The 16,273-nt window shown below is 37.1% G+C and overlaps 1 protein-coding gene across 4 annotated transcripts in view; it reads left to right on the forward strand.

The window, feature by feature from the left end:
- Positions 1–16,273, forward strand: part of becn1 (beclin 1, autophagy related) — a 134,617-nt gene that overhangs the window by 8,256 nt on the left and 110,088 nt on the right. For 2 of the 4 annotated variants that reach the window (XM_079846245.1, XM_079846246.1), the window contains exons 2-3: positions 13,521–13,648; positions 13,760–13,824. The exons of 1 other annotated variant lie outside the window; for it this stretch is intronic. In XM_079846245.1, coding sequence (XP_079702371.1) covers positions 13,522–13,648; positions 13,760–13,824 — 192 coding nt within the window. In that variant the 5' untranslated portion in view covers position 13,521. Of the gene's footprint in view, positions 1–13,517; positions 13,649–13,759; positions 13,825–16,273 lie in introns of all 4 variants that reach the window. One more of the 4 variants, XM_079846244.1, reaches the window with a different exon arrangement.

The raw sequence follows: 16,273 nt of genomic DNA on the forward strand, positions 1-16,273 counted from the left end.
ATTCCTGTGAAGTTAAGGCAATAACAGAAAAGTTTAATAAAAGTAAAATATATTGAGAATAAGTATCAGTATCAATTAAAAACGAGAATTGTTACTGATTAGTTGGCGTCCACACAGCCTTCCTGCACTTTTACAAGTAGAGTAGGGTACTTGGATATTAGGGATGCACCGAATATTCGGCCACCGAAAATTTTCGGCCGAAAATGCCCCAAAAGTGCATTTTCGGTTTTCGGCCGAAAGACTTTTATCACCGAAACAACATGGCCGAAATGTTGTGATGACGCAAACAGAAACCGCGACCTGCACGTGCTTGTCTGAAGCAACATGTCTGCGGTGTGGACATATTTCAGTATATCTAAGAAACACCCACGTCTGCTCCATGCACACGAGAGCTCATGTTCTCGATTAGAAGAGGACCAGACTTCACTGTGAAACCGAACGCAATCTTTAACAGTGGGCATGTTTTAAGCGCGGAACACACTTCAATCTGGCGGCAGCGCGCGCGCGTGAACGCGATCATCTGTGAGCGCGATCGATCATCTCTTCCTTAAGAATAAACATGAATGAACATCTAAGGTGTGTTGAGGATACATTACAACTTACTGTCACGTATCATATGTGGTGTAATCGCTCAGTCAGTGTTTCAACGGCAGAAAGACCTCAATATAACTGCTGTAAACTAAACGGTCATGTAGCATCACATTTACCTCAGGCACCTCAGTGTCCTCAGCTGTTAGTTAAAGAAAAATCAACTCTTTCACTAAATATATGACCTATATTAGCCGTTATATTCATTATATTCTACTAAACCTGTTAATGATATCTTGATTATTTCATTTATGTTTAAATAAAATGACAGACACTGTGTTTAAATGATTCTATTTCAACAACGAATTGGATAAAAAACTATTTTATAATTAGATTTAGAAGTTATTGCAAAAACTGCCTTATGTGAAGTGTACATGTTTGTGTACTATGTTATTTGAGTGTTGATTATTAGACCTAAAAATACAAGCAAATGAATTTAGGCTAATAGTTTGGGCTCTGTTTTTAACCTTTAATATTAATGTGCAAGTAAGGGCTCCCTATATAGTTTACAGAAATATCTTCAATAAACTTTTAGTTATAATTTAATTAATTTAAGGACAGATGCTTTTTTTTTTTCAGTAAACCAATAAAAATAAATAAAAAGCCATTTTTTAAAACTGCTGTACCGAACCTGTGCACTTGTTCTGAATGCACTTTCTTGTAGTAGTCCTACAGAGAAAATTTTTAAATGCACTAGACCTAAATGCACTTTGTTTTTATGAGAGAACATTTAATTTAAAAACCTTTCTGTAGGCCTGTACATTATTATTTAATGTACAAATGAGTGGGGTCAAGTTAAACATTTTAGTTTGAATTTTATTTTATACTGTGCATTGTTGCAATGTGCTAAATAAATATTGGCATAACTTGTAATTGATTTATTCTTTGAAACTTTAATATTAATGTATGCAATTGCAATGCCTTGATTTTAGTAAAGTTAGTACACAGTCATAGCCATAAATGCAATGGTACTAATAATTGGCATAATTTCTTTCGGTGTTTCGGTTTTCGGCTTTCGGCCTTGGTTTCCTCTTTTTCGGTTTTCGGTTTCGGCCAAGAATTTTCATTTCGGTGCATCCCTATTGGATATTCATTCATTGACACGTCTCTGTCGCTTTCTATCTCTCTCCGGCTGGCACAGCCGTCAGTGTTGTTGCTTGATAGAGATGAGGGCTTTGAAAAAGCATGATATTTTCCGTTTTGACATCCGTTTCTGACACGCATTTTGGCGCTCCGATTCGGCAAGTTTTTTTCCTCTGTAACTTTGCTGCGCCAGAATTTTCATTTCGGTGCATCACTAGTTTCTTTCCTGTCAATATATTAGTGTTATTCCATAAAGGGGAGAGTTTATGAAATTTAGGTACTGTTTCAAACAGTTTCTCTGCTTTTTTCCAAACTGTCAAACAATTAGCAATTATAGTGCCAAATTTAACTTTAAATTTCTTGCCTTTTAAATTTGTATGGAAGATCTTGAAGCCTGTTCGGCTGTACCAGTGCGGTTTCTATTGATTTCCAAGGCACCTTGCAATTCTCATCCATCCAGACCTTTAAAGCTCTTAGTTGAAATGCCCAGTAATACAATTTTAAGTTGGGGAAAGACAACCCTCCCATCAATTTAGGACGCTGCAAAGTGGAAGACTTAATTCTAGCAATAATTCTATTTGTTGTTCCATATACATTTGGAAATCAAAGATTGGATTTGCGCAAGAAACTTAGGTGGAGGAGGAATTGGAATCATGAAAAATAAGAAATTGAGACGTGGAAGAATGTTCATCTTAACGATGGAAATTCTTCCTGGTAAAGAAATTAGGAGATTATTCCATTGCTGTAAATCTTCTGTCACCTTTTGAGAGATTTCCCTATAATTTTTGTGACTGATTTCTGATAACTTTGTGTATATTTTAATTCATTAGTTTTAAAACATTAGTGGCAGGTGAATTTAGAGGGAGTAGTGTGGATTAATGCCAATTTATCTTATAACCTGCCAAATTCTTAAATGTATTGAATAGGGCTAACACATGTGGGATTGATATTTTGACGTTGGAGAGAAACAAAAGAATGACGTCTGCATAAAATTATATAAAATGTTTGGAACCATGAACAACAATGGGATATATGGATTTGTGCTCTCTTATGGCTTGAGCAAGGGGTTCTAATGATAATGCAAATAATAATAGTGAGAGAGGGCAGCCTTGTCGTGTGCCCCTCTGCAATGGAAAAGATGAAGACTGACATATGCCTGTGATAACAGAGGCCAGGGGAGTTTCGTATAGAATTTGTATAATAGATAAAAATCTTGGACCAAACCCCAAATGTTTCATTACTGCCCACAGATATGGCCATTCCAGCCTGTCAAAGGCCTTCTCGGCATCCAAAGAGAACACAGCCCAGTCTTCAGTGTACAATTCTGCCCTTTCCAAAATGTGAAACAATCTGCGGACGTTGTCTGCTTCCAAACGACCCCTAATAAAGCCTGTTTGATCATAATGAATTAATTTATCCATTACCTTATCCAATCTTAGCGCAAGAGCTTTAGCGTATAATTTAATATCTCCACATATCAATGATATGGGGCGATAACTGGAGCATTCCATGGGATATTTTCCATCTTTTAACAGTAATGATATAAGAGCAGTCTTTTGATCCCTATGAAACGTTTTATGTTCTAGAGCATAGTTTATAGAATCTAATATTAACACTCATACTGTGTCCCACAAAGCCAGATAGAGCTCAGGGGGGATTCCATCTGAGCCCGGGTACTTCCCTTTTTGAAGAGATTTTACTGCCATCTTTAACTCCTCCAATGTTAGGGAGTCCTCCAAAAAATCTATATGCCAATTGCAATTTCGGTAAAGTAATGCTAACTGGGTGATGAAAATGTAGAAAATGTAAGTGTCGTACATATAATGTGACTATCAGCTTGAAGCAAAAGCATGAGCCCAGCCCTTCCCATCATGAAATAAAAAAGACTTTTGAATGTTTTGTACATTAATAATAACCTAACTTACTAGAGGTGCAGAACGCCACATGGCAACTTTTCGGCACTGCACCAAGAAAAATCAATCGTAATCATTACAAAGTGTAAAGATAAAGCGTCTAACAAGGTCTATTCTACAAGGGCCGCATTCGATGTTGTGGACATACCCGGGGGCCGGTCCCTTTTCTATTATATATATATATATATATATATATATATATATATATATATATATATATATATATATATATATATATATATATATATATATATATATTAGGGCTGTACGATTAATCGAAAAATAACCAAAACCGACATTCAGAACCTCTAACCGACGTATTTTTCCCATGTCGGTTATTTCGGTTTTCACGTGACTCCGCCCCCTCAGTCACATGAAGTGCAGTTTGAAGGCACACAGAGAGATGCAGGAGCAGTTATCTGTGTTTATAGAAACCCAGAATCACTATAGTAACTGCATGTTTTACACAGTTTAGGTCAGTTAATTGCTGTTCTTATAGCCTACACGCTGACACACACACACACACAGACCCCGAAGCCGCTTTCACTTTCGTGCTCATAAAGTTTGTCAAGTAAATGCGTTTAAAGGCTTGCCAGTTTCAACATTTAAAGCGATTGTGAACTATTCAAAAACAACAATACGGAAAACTTCTCCGTTCAGTGCTCAGCTTTTTTCAGTGACACAGAGCCGAGCCGTGTCGCATCTCTGAAAACGCGCGCGCCCTGAAGGCAGACCTCTTTCACCTATTGCTTTCACCTGCATCCTCACAAAGCTTTGTCATTTGTATGTGGTTTAAGCCCTGCCAGTTTGAACATTAAAGCGAGTTTCGACCATCAGATGTGTATTATTTTGAACTAATGCCTGATATATTTTGACAAACGAACACTCAGACAGAAGCTGTGACTAAAGTAAAGTCACTAAAGTAGCTTAGAAACTCAACCGTTATAGGCATACATTTTAATACCTTTGAAGTAAGTACAAACCACAGCTTCATAATGAATAGAGACAGTAAGAGTAATTCACACACACAATCACTCTCTCATTAATGCATTCAAATACATGTAATGTAGGCCTACAGTGTTAATTTATCTATATCTGATTTGGGCCAAGCGCAAAGAAGACGACAAGACATGCCAAAATGGCTGGCAGTGTCAGATCAACTGCAACAATGAGCAATTAAAGACCTATTAAGGTGATTTTAGGCAAAATAGCTGTAAAATGATAAACACAGTCAATTATAATGATTTAATGATTTATCACTTTCAACCAATAGGTGGCATAGTTACAAAATTGATGTGGGGTGGTCAGAATAAGGGAACAATGTCAAATGCAAAGTTGTGTGTCAATATATCAAAGCAGGGTGTCAATATAGTGTCAATATGTCATTGCAGAGATATAGCCTCAAGAGTATGAACCACATGGCGGTACTGTTTTGAAACCTTAAAGGCATGGTGTTGATGGCAGATACCAAGTTTCGTAATGATACACCAATTAACTTATAAAGCATAGCATTTTATATCATAATACTGCATTGTAGTCAATGGGAATTTCATGATTTGTTCTATTATAGCACCACCAAGTGGTACAATCCTACCATTTTTTTAATGTGTCCTCAGAGTGAGCCCATACATGTGTGTGTCAATTTTGGTGAAAATATCTCATTTCGTTTTGGAGTTATAGACATTTATATGAAAAAACATGTAAAAAATGACTGACACCTGACTTTTATTGGATTTTACTCCCCCTACTATTTTGTACTCCCCTCTCAATATTTTGACATTTGGGTATTAGCGTTTAGCTATCGACCTATGTTTCCGAACTTCTGACGCTGATTTCGTCTCGATCGGACTAGCGGTTTCGAAGATATCAGCTAATGTTTTTAAAGCGCTAAATTACAACACTGCACAAACCATATACCGAAACCTGGCAAGTCTAGTATCGTTGGACTCAGCAAGGATTCAGGAGACCAAAAAAGTTACTTCCATAAAAATAAGTCAATCACACCCAAAGCTATAAGCATTTGGAAAAAAAATTATTATTCACTAGGTGGCGCTGTTTCGAAACTTCTTGGGCTCCTTCAGGGCATCGTGCTGATGACCCAAACCGAGTTTCGTAACAATCCGTTCATGCGTTCCTAAAATACAGCATTTTGGCACATAATTCAAAATGGCCGACAGCCAAAATGGGCGATATGGTAAAATTGGATATCAGACGACTAATAATAACGAGACCACTTTTATGATTTTTGGACAAACGTTTCAAAAGTTATAAGCAATAAGCAAAAACTGCCATTTTTGTATCTCCGGACCAGTAGGTGGCGCTGCGCCAAAACGCTGCATGTTGCATCAGGTCATGCTTGTGATGACATGTACCAAGTTTGGTTTGATTTCGATAAAGCGTTAAGGAGATATAGTCTTAAGTGTGTTTTCGCAAGCGCTACGTAAAATTTGTTTGTGCGTTTATCGAAAACGATTTGACGAATCAACTTGATTTGCAAGTTTTTTAATATCTGGTGTCTGAATAATTTGTTTTGACTGTATATGGTTTCTGTGGTATTTGTAATACATATGCTGAAGTGTCTCGTCCACAGGCTCAGATGATGTTCACTACTCTAATGAATATGAATGTAACTTTTTAATAAGCAGGGGAAATGTACAATTTTAAACATATAACCGTTTACATGCTTAGGATGTTTGCGTTGCAAGAATGTACAGGGAGACTTCAGATATAAAAACAGTGTCTTGTTAGGCAATGTTTTCTCAGTAAAATCATAGAACGCGTGAGCTTACCAGGGAATACCAACATGGTGGCGTGGTGGCTTCACTTTTTATGACGTCATGAGGAATCCAGTTCTCTATATAGATCAGTGGTTGTGATCCTCAAACTGTCGGTCAAACCTTGATCATAACTCCACCCGCCTCTATCGTGAATGAAGTGCCACCTCTGCTTGTTAGCAGCGCAAATGTAAATAAAAAACTGATGTTTGAGTAAGTACAGTGTTTTCTATGTCTTGTATGAATGTTTTTAATAGTGATGCACCGATCATGATTTTACATGGCCGATTCCGATACCGATTTTTTTCAAGAAAACTGGCCGATTCCGATACCCAAATTTTTTTTTTTTTTTTTTTTTACACAATAAAAGAATGAAAGTATACATGAACAAGATGTTTATTTGGTATTTAACAGGCTAAATTGGCTTTTGGCTAATGAAAACAAGTCCGCTATCTGAAATGAACAAGAAATTGAATTGGAAATTAAAAGGCTGAAAGGTGAAATTAAAGGCAACAACTGCATATTCTGCAATCCAAACAAAGATGTTACTTAAATCAGCATTTGTTTTTAAATTCAGTGTAAAGAAAAAAAGTCTTTACCAGTGAAATTAAATAAAACCAAAGTATATAATTGTTCCAAAATGTTAAATCAATTAATGTTTAGTGTAACGAAAAAAAACTAAGAGGCTACAGCAGTTGCTTTTTAAATCAAATTAAGTCAATGTAATTTTAAGGTCAAATAAAAGGTAACAGTTTAGAATAATGGTCATTAGTTAACATTAGTTAATGTATTAACTAACATGAACTAACCATGAACAGTACATTTGTTACTGTATTTGTTCATCTTTGTTAACGTTAGTTAATATAACGTTAATGGTAACGTTAATATAAATCCAGCTGTTCATGGTTTGTTCATTTTAGTTCACAGTGCATTAACTATGTTAACAAGATTTTAAAAATGCATTAGTAAATGTTGAAATTAACATTGACAAAGATTAATAAACGCTTTATAAGTGCAGTTCATTATTAGTTAATGTTAACTAAATTAGTTAACTAATATTAACTAATGACCATTATTCTAAAGTGTTACCAAATAAAAATGATCATCCTATAGCAGGGTTTTTCCTGGGTCAAAAATGAAAAAAATTCGGTGGTGGCTGACAGACATTGTCATCCACACACACAGTAAAAAGTACTCTACCTACGTGATCTGTGAGCGCAATACTGACAATAAATGTAAAATAAATGCAAAGAAACTTTTGTAATTTTTGCTTTTCTTATTTTGACATCTGATATTATGTATGATCTCTACCTTGATGTTTGTTTCTTTTGATCCTCATTTTTTACACTATTTAATGATAATTGTTTTGGTATAATCATATCAATATTAAAAAGTAGCATAAAAAATTAATAAATAGCCTAATTTTCTACCATATACAATTTAGTAAAATTATCAGCTAGCTAACAACTTTGTTCTGGTCTCACCTAACTCCAGTCTACACTAAATTATATTTCACTACACATTGTCAACATAAATAAGCTGAATGACTGTGGATGATTAAACTAATTCTTACTATTCACTCTTGCTGAATTGGGTAAGCACACTTGTGTTCTCATTTCAGAGGATTCTGAGTAAATTAATAAACTGGTTCGTTAGTTCAAGTGTTGGACGGATCAGTTGTTCTAACCAGTCGTTAAAATGATTCGGTTCAAATGAGTCATTGGTTCGCGAATCGGACATTAGCAGACGCGTTGTGTGAGCAGATGAAGCTGAGCTGAACAAACGCTCATGCTGCGTCCCAATTCGCATACTATCCGTACTAAATAGTATTCGAAAAAAGAATTAGTATGTCCCAAATCGTAGTATGTTGAAAAGAGTATTCCAAAGATTCCCGGATGGTTTACTATTTCCGGTCAGAATCCGAAGTGCAGATCGATGCGCACTCTAACGGCTGATATTGCCCACAACCCATTGCGAGAGGGACGAGGATTCGATTAGAACTACAAACGCGGATAAAAAGTGTTAAAAAACTACAAACATGACGGTTACGCGAGTCTGACGGTTAAGTGGAGAGGATTAGATAAAGTGGTTTGAGTGAGCAATTATCAGTATTTAACCTGACGAAAAGATATTTATTCAATATTATCCACATTATATTTCTCCTTCAGCAGCATTGAGAACTTTTGTAATGATACATTTGGCCATTAACTTTGCAAACACATGAGAGGAGTCTCTACATTAAAGACCCACGAAAGGCAGATCAACGACCGACTACATTTCTCTCCGATTCGGTAGGAAATTAAATTGAAAGTGGCGATTTGAACTGTGACGATGATTGACAGCGCAGTTTAAACGGTGACGGGACGCACGTAACAGAGTCCGTTAAAGATGACGAAGTAGTAGGCTATGTCCCAAAGCTTGCATACTCTTCTGCTACACACTCAAAAGTATGTACTTTTTCTTCACAAAAAGAGTACATACTTTTAGGACGTAGTATAAGTAGGCGAATTGGGACGCAGTCTCACTATCTGCGCTCGTGTAGGCTCGCGCAACTTCAGCTCGCGCAGGAAAGCGGCTCTTCCTCAGTTCTCCAGGTTCCGTTTGTAACACACATGTGACATGTTCGCGAATGATTGCAATGTAGGCGTATGTGCACGCGTGCGCACTTCCGGATAAATCGGCAGAAAAATACAGAGAAAACCGGCCGGTTGCCGATCGCGCGCTAGAAGCAAAAACCGTCCGGTTCCGGTTTTTGGCCGGTCAACCGGTGCATCCCTAGTTTTTAACCAAGCAGATAGAGCAACCATTGACTACCATAGTATTTTTTTCCCTACTATGGTAGTCAGTGGTTGCTCTATCTGCTTGGTTACAAACATTCTTCAAAATATCTTCTTTTGTGTTCAGCAGAACAAAGAAACTCATACAGGTTTGGAACAACTTGAGGGTCAGGGCCGTGCAGAGAGTTCTTCAGAGGCAGGGGCTCAAATGTAAAAAAAGGGGCAATATGTAAATATATATAGGCTATATTAGGGGTGTAACGGTACACAAAACTGACGGTTCGGTACGTACCTCGGTTTTGAAGTCACGGTTTGCTACGGATTCGGTACAGCAGTTTTACAAAATTGCTTTTTATTAATTTTTATTCAACAGTGGTTTAATGAAAAAAAAAATTGTGTCTGTCCTTAAATTAATCAGTTATAACTAAAAGTTTCTTAAAGATAATGCTGTAAACTATATAGGGAGCCCTTACATATTGCTATTAAAGATTAACAACAGAGCCAAACTATTAGCCTAAATTCATTTGCTATTTATTTTTAGATATAAAAATCAACACTCATAAGCTTCACATAAGGCAGTTTTTGCATTAATATCTAAATCTAATTTTTTTTTCTTTTTTTCTCCAACTCGTTGTTGAAATATAATCATTTAGTGGCTGTAATTTTCATGACAGGTTTATTTAAACATACATTAAATAAACAAGACATCACTAACAGGCTAAGTGGAATATAATGAATATATATAGGCTAATATAGCGAATATATAGGCTAATATAGTGCATGTATTCAGTGAAAGAGTTAATCTCTCTAGTGAACTCACAGCTGTGGACACTGAATGACTTCTGAGGTAAATGTGATTCTACATGACATTTTTTGTTTACAAGCTGTTTTATTGTCTTTCCGCGGTTGAAACACCGATGGAGCGATTACACAACATATGATACGTTTCAGTAAGTTGTAATGTATCCTCAACATACCTTTAGATATTCATTTCTTTAGGAAGAGATGATCGCGTTCACTCGCGCTGCCGCTTGAAGTTGAACTGATACGCGTCTCTCTGTCACGTCACATAATAGAGCGTTAAAAAGGCATTTATCGTTTGAATTTCGTGATAAAATGGACTGAATACTTAATATGTTCGTGTGGGAACTCGGATTGAAGTGTGTTCCGCGCTTTAAACAAGCCGACTGTTAACTGTTATAGATTACATTCATAAACGTTCGGTACACGCGCGCACCGTACCGATAGCCCGAAACGTTAGTTCGTCTGTCCATGTAGTTTTCACCCGATTTATGAATAAGAACAGAAAATTACCGCTCCACTTCACATGCCCAATGGAATTTGAACTTTCTTTGCCAGATCACGATTGGTTGGTGTATATACATGACAAACGCGCATTGGTGAATTGTGTAATACTTTAAAATATATAATATATAGATTTGTAATTAAATCAACACATTAGCTCTGATTATGGATGGAAAAAAAATATTGGTTTACTTTTTTTTCCCGCGAGGCCACAGACTCTCTGAAAGGACCATATTTGGCTTGAGAGCCGCTTCCGAACAGTGGAAAATCAGCAATCAATCAAAACGCACGCGACCCATAGCAACGCGTTATGGCAACGCCTCAACAGAAATTGTCCGACTTTTGAGCCGTTCGTTCCTATTGTATACATTGTCATCAATGTCATGTTATAATAATCACATTTATTTAGTTTTATTGACCACGATATTATCATTGATATTTGTCTGAGAGGGGCACTTTTGATTCATTTTGAAAAAGGGCAGGGGCTCGAGCACCCAAAGCCCCCCCCTCTGCACGTGCCTGTTGAGAGTGACTAAAGGATGACAGAATTTTCATTTTTGGGTGAACTATCCCTTTAATAATTTTAACATGTTATTTTTCACTGTAATTAATTAATCAAATTAACGTGTTAAAACAACAGCCCTAGCAGAAACTATGACATTTAATTTTTCTATTTATTTTGTTATGGAAAAATGACTGGAAATGTGTAAATAATAAAAAAAAAATTCAATCTTGTACCTCAGATTTGTGAAATGTTCACCTGTTTGGCAAGTGTTTGTCATGTAGTGTAAGAACACAATTAACGGTCTGGGCCCGTATTCATGAAAAAATCTTAATGCAAAGAGTAGCTACTAGTGACAAAATTCTTAGAAAGCTGGGTGTTTCCTCTTAAAATTAAAGAAAAAATCCTAGTAAAGAATAAACTAATTCAGAAAGTATCTTAACCCTTGAAAGAGGTCTTAAGGTCCAAAATTGTTAGGAGTACGGATGAGGACTTTTAAGAGGCTTAAGAGTTAGCACACAATGCATGAGTTAATTAATCCGACACTACACATTAGATTGTGCAGGGATCATGTTTGTGAATGATCTTATTAGAGAGAGAGAGAGAGAGACAGAGAGAGAGTACGATAAAACATGAAAAATGACTCCTGTACTTTCAAAGTGAAGGTTTATATAGACTCTATACTTAAGTGCTCTTTTTTTTCCTTCTTGGACAACCAACCAATCACAGTCGTAGCAATGGGGTCAGCTCCCCCTCCTTACTAAGATTAAGGTTTATGTATTTTCCCTAACATTATTGGAGCCATTAGACTGCACCCACATCACCATAAAAGCACCATCAACCATTTAATTTAATGATGTAAATAGAACAGGGTTTCATTCTATTAACATGCCAATCATTTGCTCCTTTCGCCATTATTGCGGTGAGGAAAAAACACAATCACTTGATTTTTGAAGAGAAGTGTTGTCACCATATATGGTTTATTGGCGGTGTTTCTGAATGCTAATGACCGTGAACGTGAATGAGCATGGTATTTGCGCACGTGGGATTTATCAACTATTATTGCTTACAATTATTGCTTACTTAATGTGTGTAAGATGTAGGCCTGAGGCTTAAAGCTACACTGTGTGATATTTTCCCCCATCTAGTGGTGAAAAGGTATATGACCATCCAGTGAATTTTAGTTTCTGTTCCTCTCAATTCCGATTTCGTGTCAACTCCTACGGTGGCCGATTTAGTCCAAGATTAACATGGCTTCCAGTTCGACCTCGTCCACATTCGACATGGTGCCTGTGGGATATTCTGTGCGCAGTGGGATGGTTGGAACTCAAGTGGCCTAATTATTCGGCTAGAAAGAACTGCAGCTAATCCAGAGTGAACTTTGATGATAGTAATGTTTATTCAGTCATCCAATTGCAAGGCATAAACAGGTTTGCGTGGATATGTACATAAATGTGGTTTCTGTGAGAGAACAAATAAGGATGGTAAATATACATACACAGTTAAGAACTGTATAACTATACTTATAAGTTACATTTGTATAATGTAACCGTAAACCAGAGCTTATTGTACCATATATAGGCGCTAAATGCAGCTGCATTAAAAGGAGCGGATCTGCCGCTGCTAACAAGCGGTGTCGGGTTCCAAAAGTGTGTGCGGCGCTTTAACGTTAGCACTGCAGTGCGCTCTGTATAACAATTGTTAATATGCCGATCAGACCTGATACATATTTCCATCAACATACATTACAAGCAAATATTTTCTAAAAACGAATAAACATTGTTGATAACAAAATAACTGAATGATTATTCAAATAGGTGAGCATTACGCTATTGTATGTTGACACAAAAATACTTCTGAGGTGACATCAACTGAATTACGCGATGACACACTCTGAAACACATCTACAATGACAATAACTATTATTACTTACGGAGTTATTAACGCACAGAAATACCACACAAGGAAAAACAGACTTTTGAGGAATAAACAAGCCAGGAAAACTCTGTATAACTCTGTTACTGGACGCTGCTGAGATGAAAACTCTCTGCACATGCACCAGACAAGTCTGAACAAGCTGACGCGCACATGCGCGAGGCAGAGCATTTTGTACAGTGCCATCGAGTATTAAATCCGGTTAAAACGCGAAAAGCGAAGCTTGAATTTACGGGTATGTCCCTCTTTGGCTAATGTACTTTCAAGATGGAGGGGCAACATGGCGACCACCGTTAGATCCCATTACCTTATGTATTTTCAATGGCATATTATAAACTTACGAGAATACTTTATTACTTGAAAGAAGTAAATATACATTAATGAGCACATATATTTTTGAAAGAACTAAGTGTTTTTAGCTAAGAATAGACTAAAAAAGTTACACAGTGTAGCTTTAAGAAAAGAGAAGTAAAGTACATAGGGCTGCTGGAATTTGCAAAGAGTCTTCTAAGAACAGAGCAGTATCATCCGCTAACTGACTAATATTTATCTCTTTATTGCCAATATTGATATATAGGAACTATACTAGATGAATGTCCAAAAAGCTCCTGTAACTGTGTGTGTGTTATGTTTCCTACAGCAGCATGGAGGGTTTGAAGTTTTCTAGCAACACCATGCAGGTGAGTTTTGTTTGTCAGCGCTGCAGTCAGCCTCTGAAGCTCGACACATCCTTCAACGTCTTGGACAGAATGACTATCCATGAGCTCACCGGTATGACCATACAGCACTACACCACTTTAAACTGGTCTCTTTACACTTTAAGAGAGAGATTAAGTTATTCTGTTAAGAAGTTGATTAAGTTTGAATTGTCTTTTTTTCCAGCTCCATTAGTGACAGTAACTGTGAATAAACAGTCAAATAGCAGTGAGAGCAGCAGCTTCCCTGAGGTGAATACATCACACCAGCAAGCTTTCTTTGTGATCTTGTTGGCTCTGAAGTGTACAGGCACTTTTCTATACACACACATAGTGTGGAATGCAGCGGTTGCTTTGGTAATGAACAATGATGACTGCTTATATTATTGAGCAATAACATCCTGAATCAGAGATTATTACTACATTTGTCAAGTCAAGTCAACTTTATTTATATAGCGCTTTTAACAATGCAGATGGTTTCAAAGCAGCTTCACAGTGTTAAACAGGAAAATAATGCAACATCATTTTATTCAGCCTTATAGCCGTTCTGGAGAAAACGGTGATGTCATCAGCTCATTTCAATTATCATACAGTGACAATGTGGGCTTTAGATCAGTAATTAGATCAGTAATTTAGTTTATATGGTTAATTTAGTTTAATAATTAGATTTATTTGGATATTTAGTTGAAACATGTATTGTCCCCAACTGAGCAAGCCAAGCCAGAGGTGAAACCAAAACCCCATTAGGTGACCTAATGGAGAAAAATAAACCTTGGGAGAAACCAGGCTCAGTCGGGGTGCCAGTTCTCCTCTGGCCAATTAACAAACAGCGTATGATTATTATTCTGGCAACTTTACAGGTCAGAGGTCATAATAGACCGGAATATTCAAAAGATCGGAGGCAACACAACGGAGACGGGTTTATTGAGGATGACATATAAATTTAACAATTATTAAATTGCAATATTCGAACAATCAGAGTCATCACGCCGGAGACGGGTTTATTGATGATGCCGTGTCAATGAGGCAATTTCAGGGGGAGTCTAATTGACACGGTCTCTGCAGACACTTCAGAGTCATGTCTGGGCGCAGATCCACCATCTGATCTGGATATGGCCTGGATCCGGCTGACTGCAGTAGACCTCGGGATAAAACAGAGAGACTATCATTAGCGTAGATGCCATTCTTCTGATGATGTAACGCGTACATCAGGTGTTATGGGAAGTGTTCCCGGTTCCGGCTGACCTAGTAAATGCAGCCTAACAATCATTTAATTGAAAAAGTTAGGGATGCACGATATATCGGCAACATATCTTATCATATAACATATCATATTTTTGATGTTATCGGTCCGATAAGAAAATTTGACTGATATAGTCAAGCCGATAGATAATGTATTAGACGCGCTGTCCACCATGATGGGTTTGAATTGCTCTAAATATGATTTGGAATCACTTCGAAAAGGAAAATACAGTTACGTGCAACATATGCAGCGCAAGTCTAACATATAATCTAGATAAAATTATAATGAGAATAGAATACGGCTGTAAAAGAGCGTTGTGTTTCAGCGCATTTGTTGAGGTTAGAGCGTGCCCACACCTTCATTTACACCTTCATGACGAGCACAGTCAAGTTCGCTTGTGCATTCACAGCCTTTTGTGCCATTGTAAGTTGTAATATTATATTTATTATTCTCAGGGCCGTTTGAAGGAATATGGGGGCCCCAAGCAAAATGGACATGGAGGCCCCCCCAACACCCCCCCATCCCTGCACTCAAAGCCTACAGGAACCACAGCATAGCCATACAGTTTAAGTTCACCCACACTTTATATAAATAAAAAAGGTTTACAGTGCAAATACTGCTGTTGCATATAATGTGCATAAAATTTGAACATTTTTAACAATTGATCATTTGCAAAAAACAACACTGTACCATTCAAAAAAATGTGTAAACCTTTAAGAAACCATTTTTAAAACATCTATAAACATTACATAGATAGACGTACCAGATATTCCTAACACTTTGTTAAGGGTTACTAGTTGGTTTGTGAACTGTCTATAAACATCATCTGGATGGTTATTATAAAGTTGCAACAGATGACTATAATACCTTGTTAAATCGTTAATAAACAGTACCAGTAAAACGTGGGTTGTCCTGATACTGTACTTCAAAATGTAACCGTGTAAAAAATGCCACACAGAATAAAGTAACTGTTCAAGATCCATTGGTAACTTATAAAAATAATGTCATACAGGGAGTGCAGAATTATTAGGCACGTTGATTTTCTGATCATATTTTTTTCCAGGCACATTTGACCAATTCCAAACCACAGTAATCCTAATAACTACTATTAATTTAGTATTTAATAATGTATAAGTGATATATAATTGTTCATGAAGGCTGGAAATGAAAAACGTCTCGGTTACGTATGTAACCCTCGTTCCCTGAGGAGGGAACGGAGACGTACGTTAGTGACTAACGAATGGGGGTTTCGCTTAGAAGCCAATCATCTTCTAGTATTCAACAGCGCCCAATGGCAGTGCCAATGCCATGGGCATGCAGAATTTGCATGCGTAACTCCGCCCCACCTCGTGGGTATATAAGGAAGTACGCTGGCAACATCGCATTATGTTACTGCTGCAGGAGCCAAGACTGAACTCCGCGTTCCAGTGCAGCACAGCTGACGTGGCAAAGGAAACG

This window comes from Gobio gobio, assembly GCF_949357685.1.
Source record: "Gobio gobio genome assembly, chromosome: 20".
Taxonomy (NCBI): Eukaryota; Metazoa; Chordata; class Actinopteri; order Cypriniformes; family Gobionidae; genus Gobio; species Gobio gobio.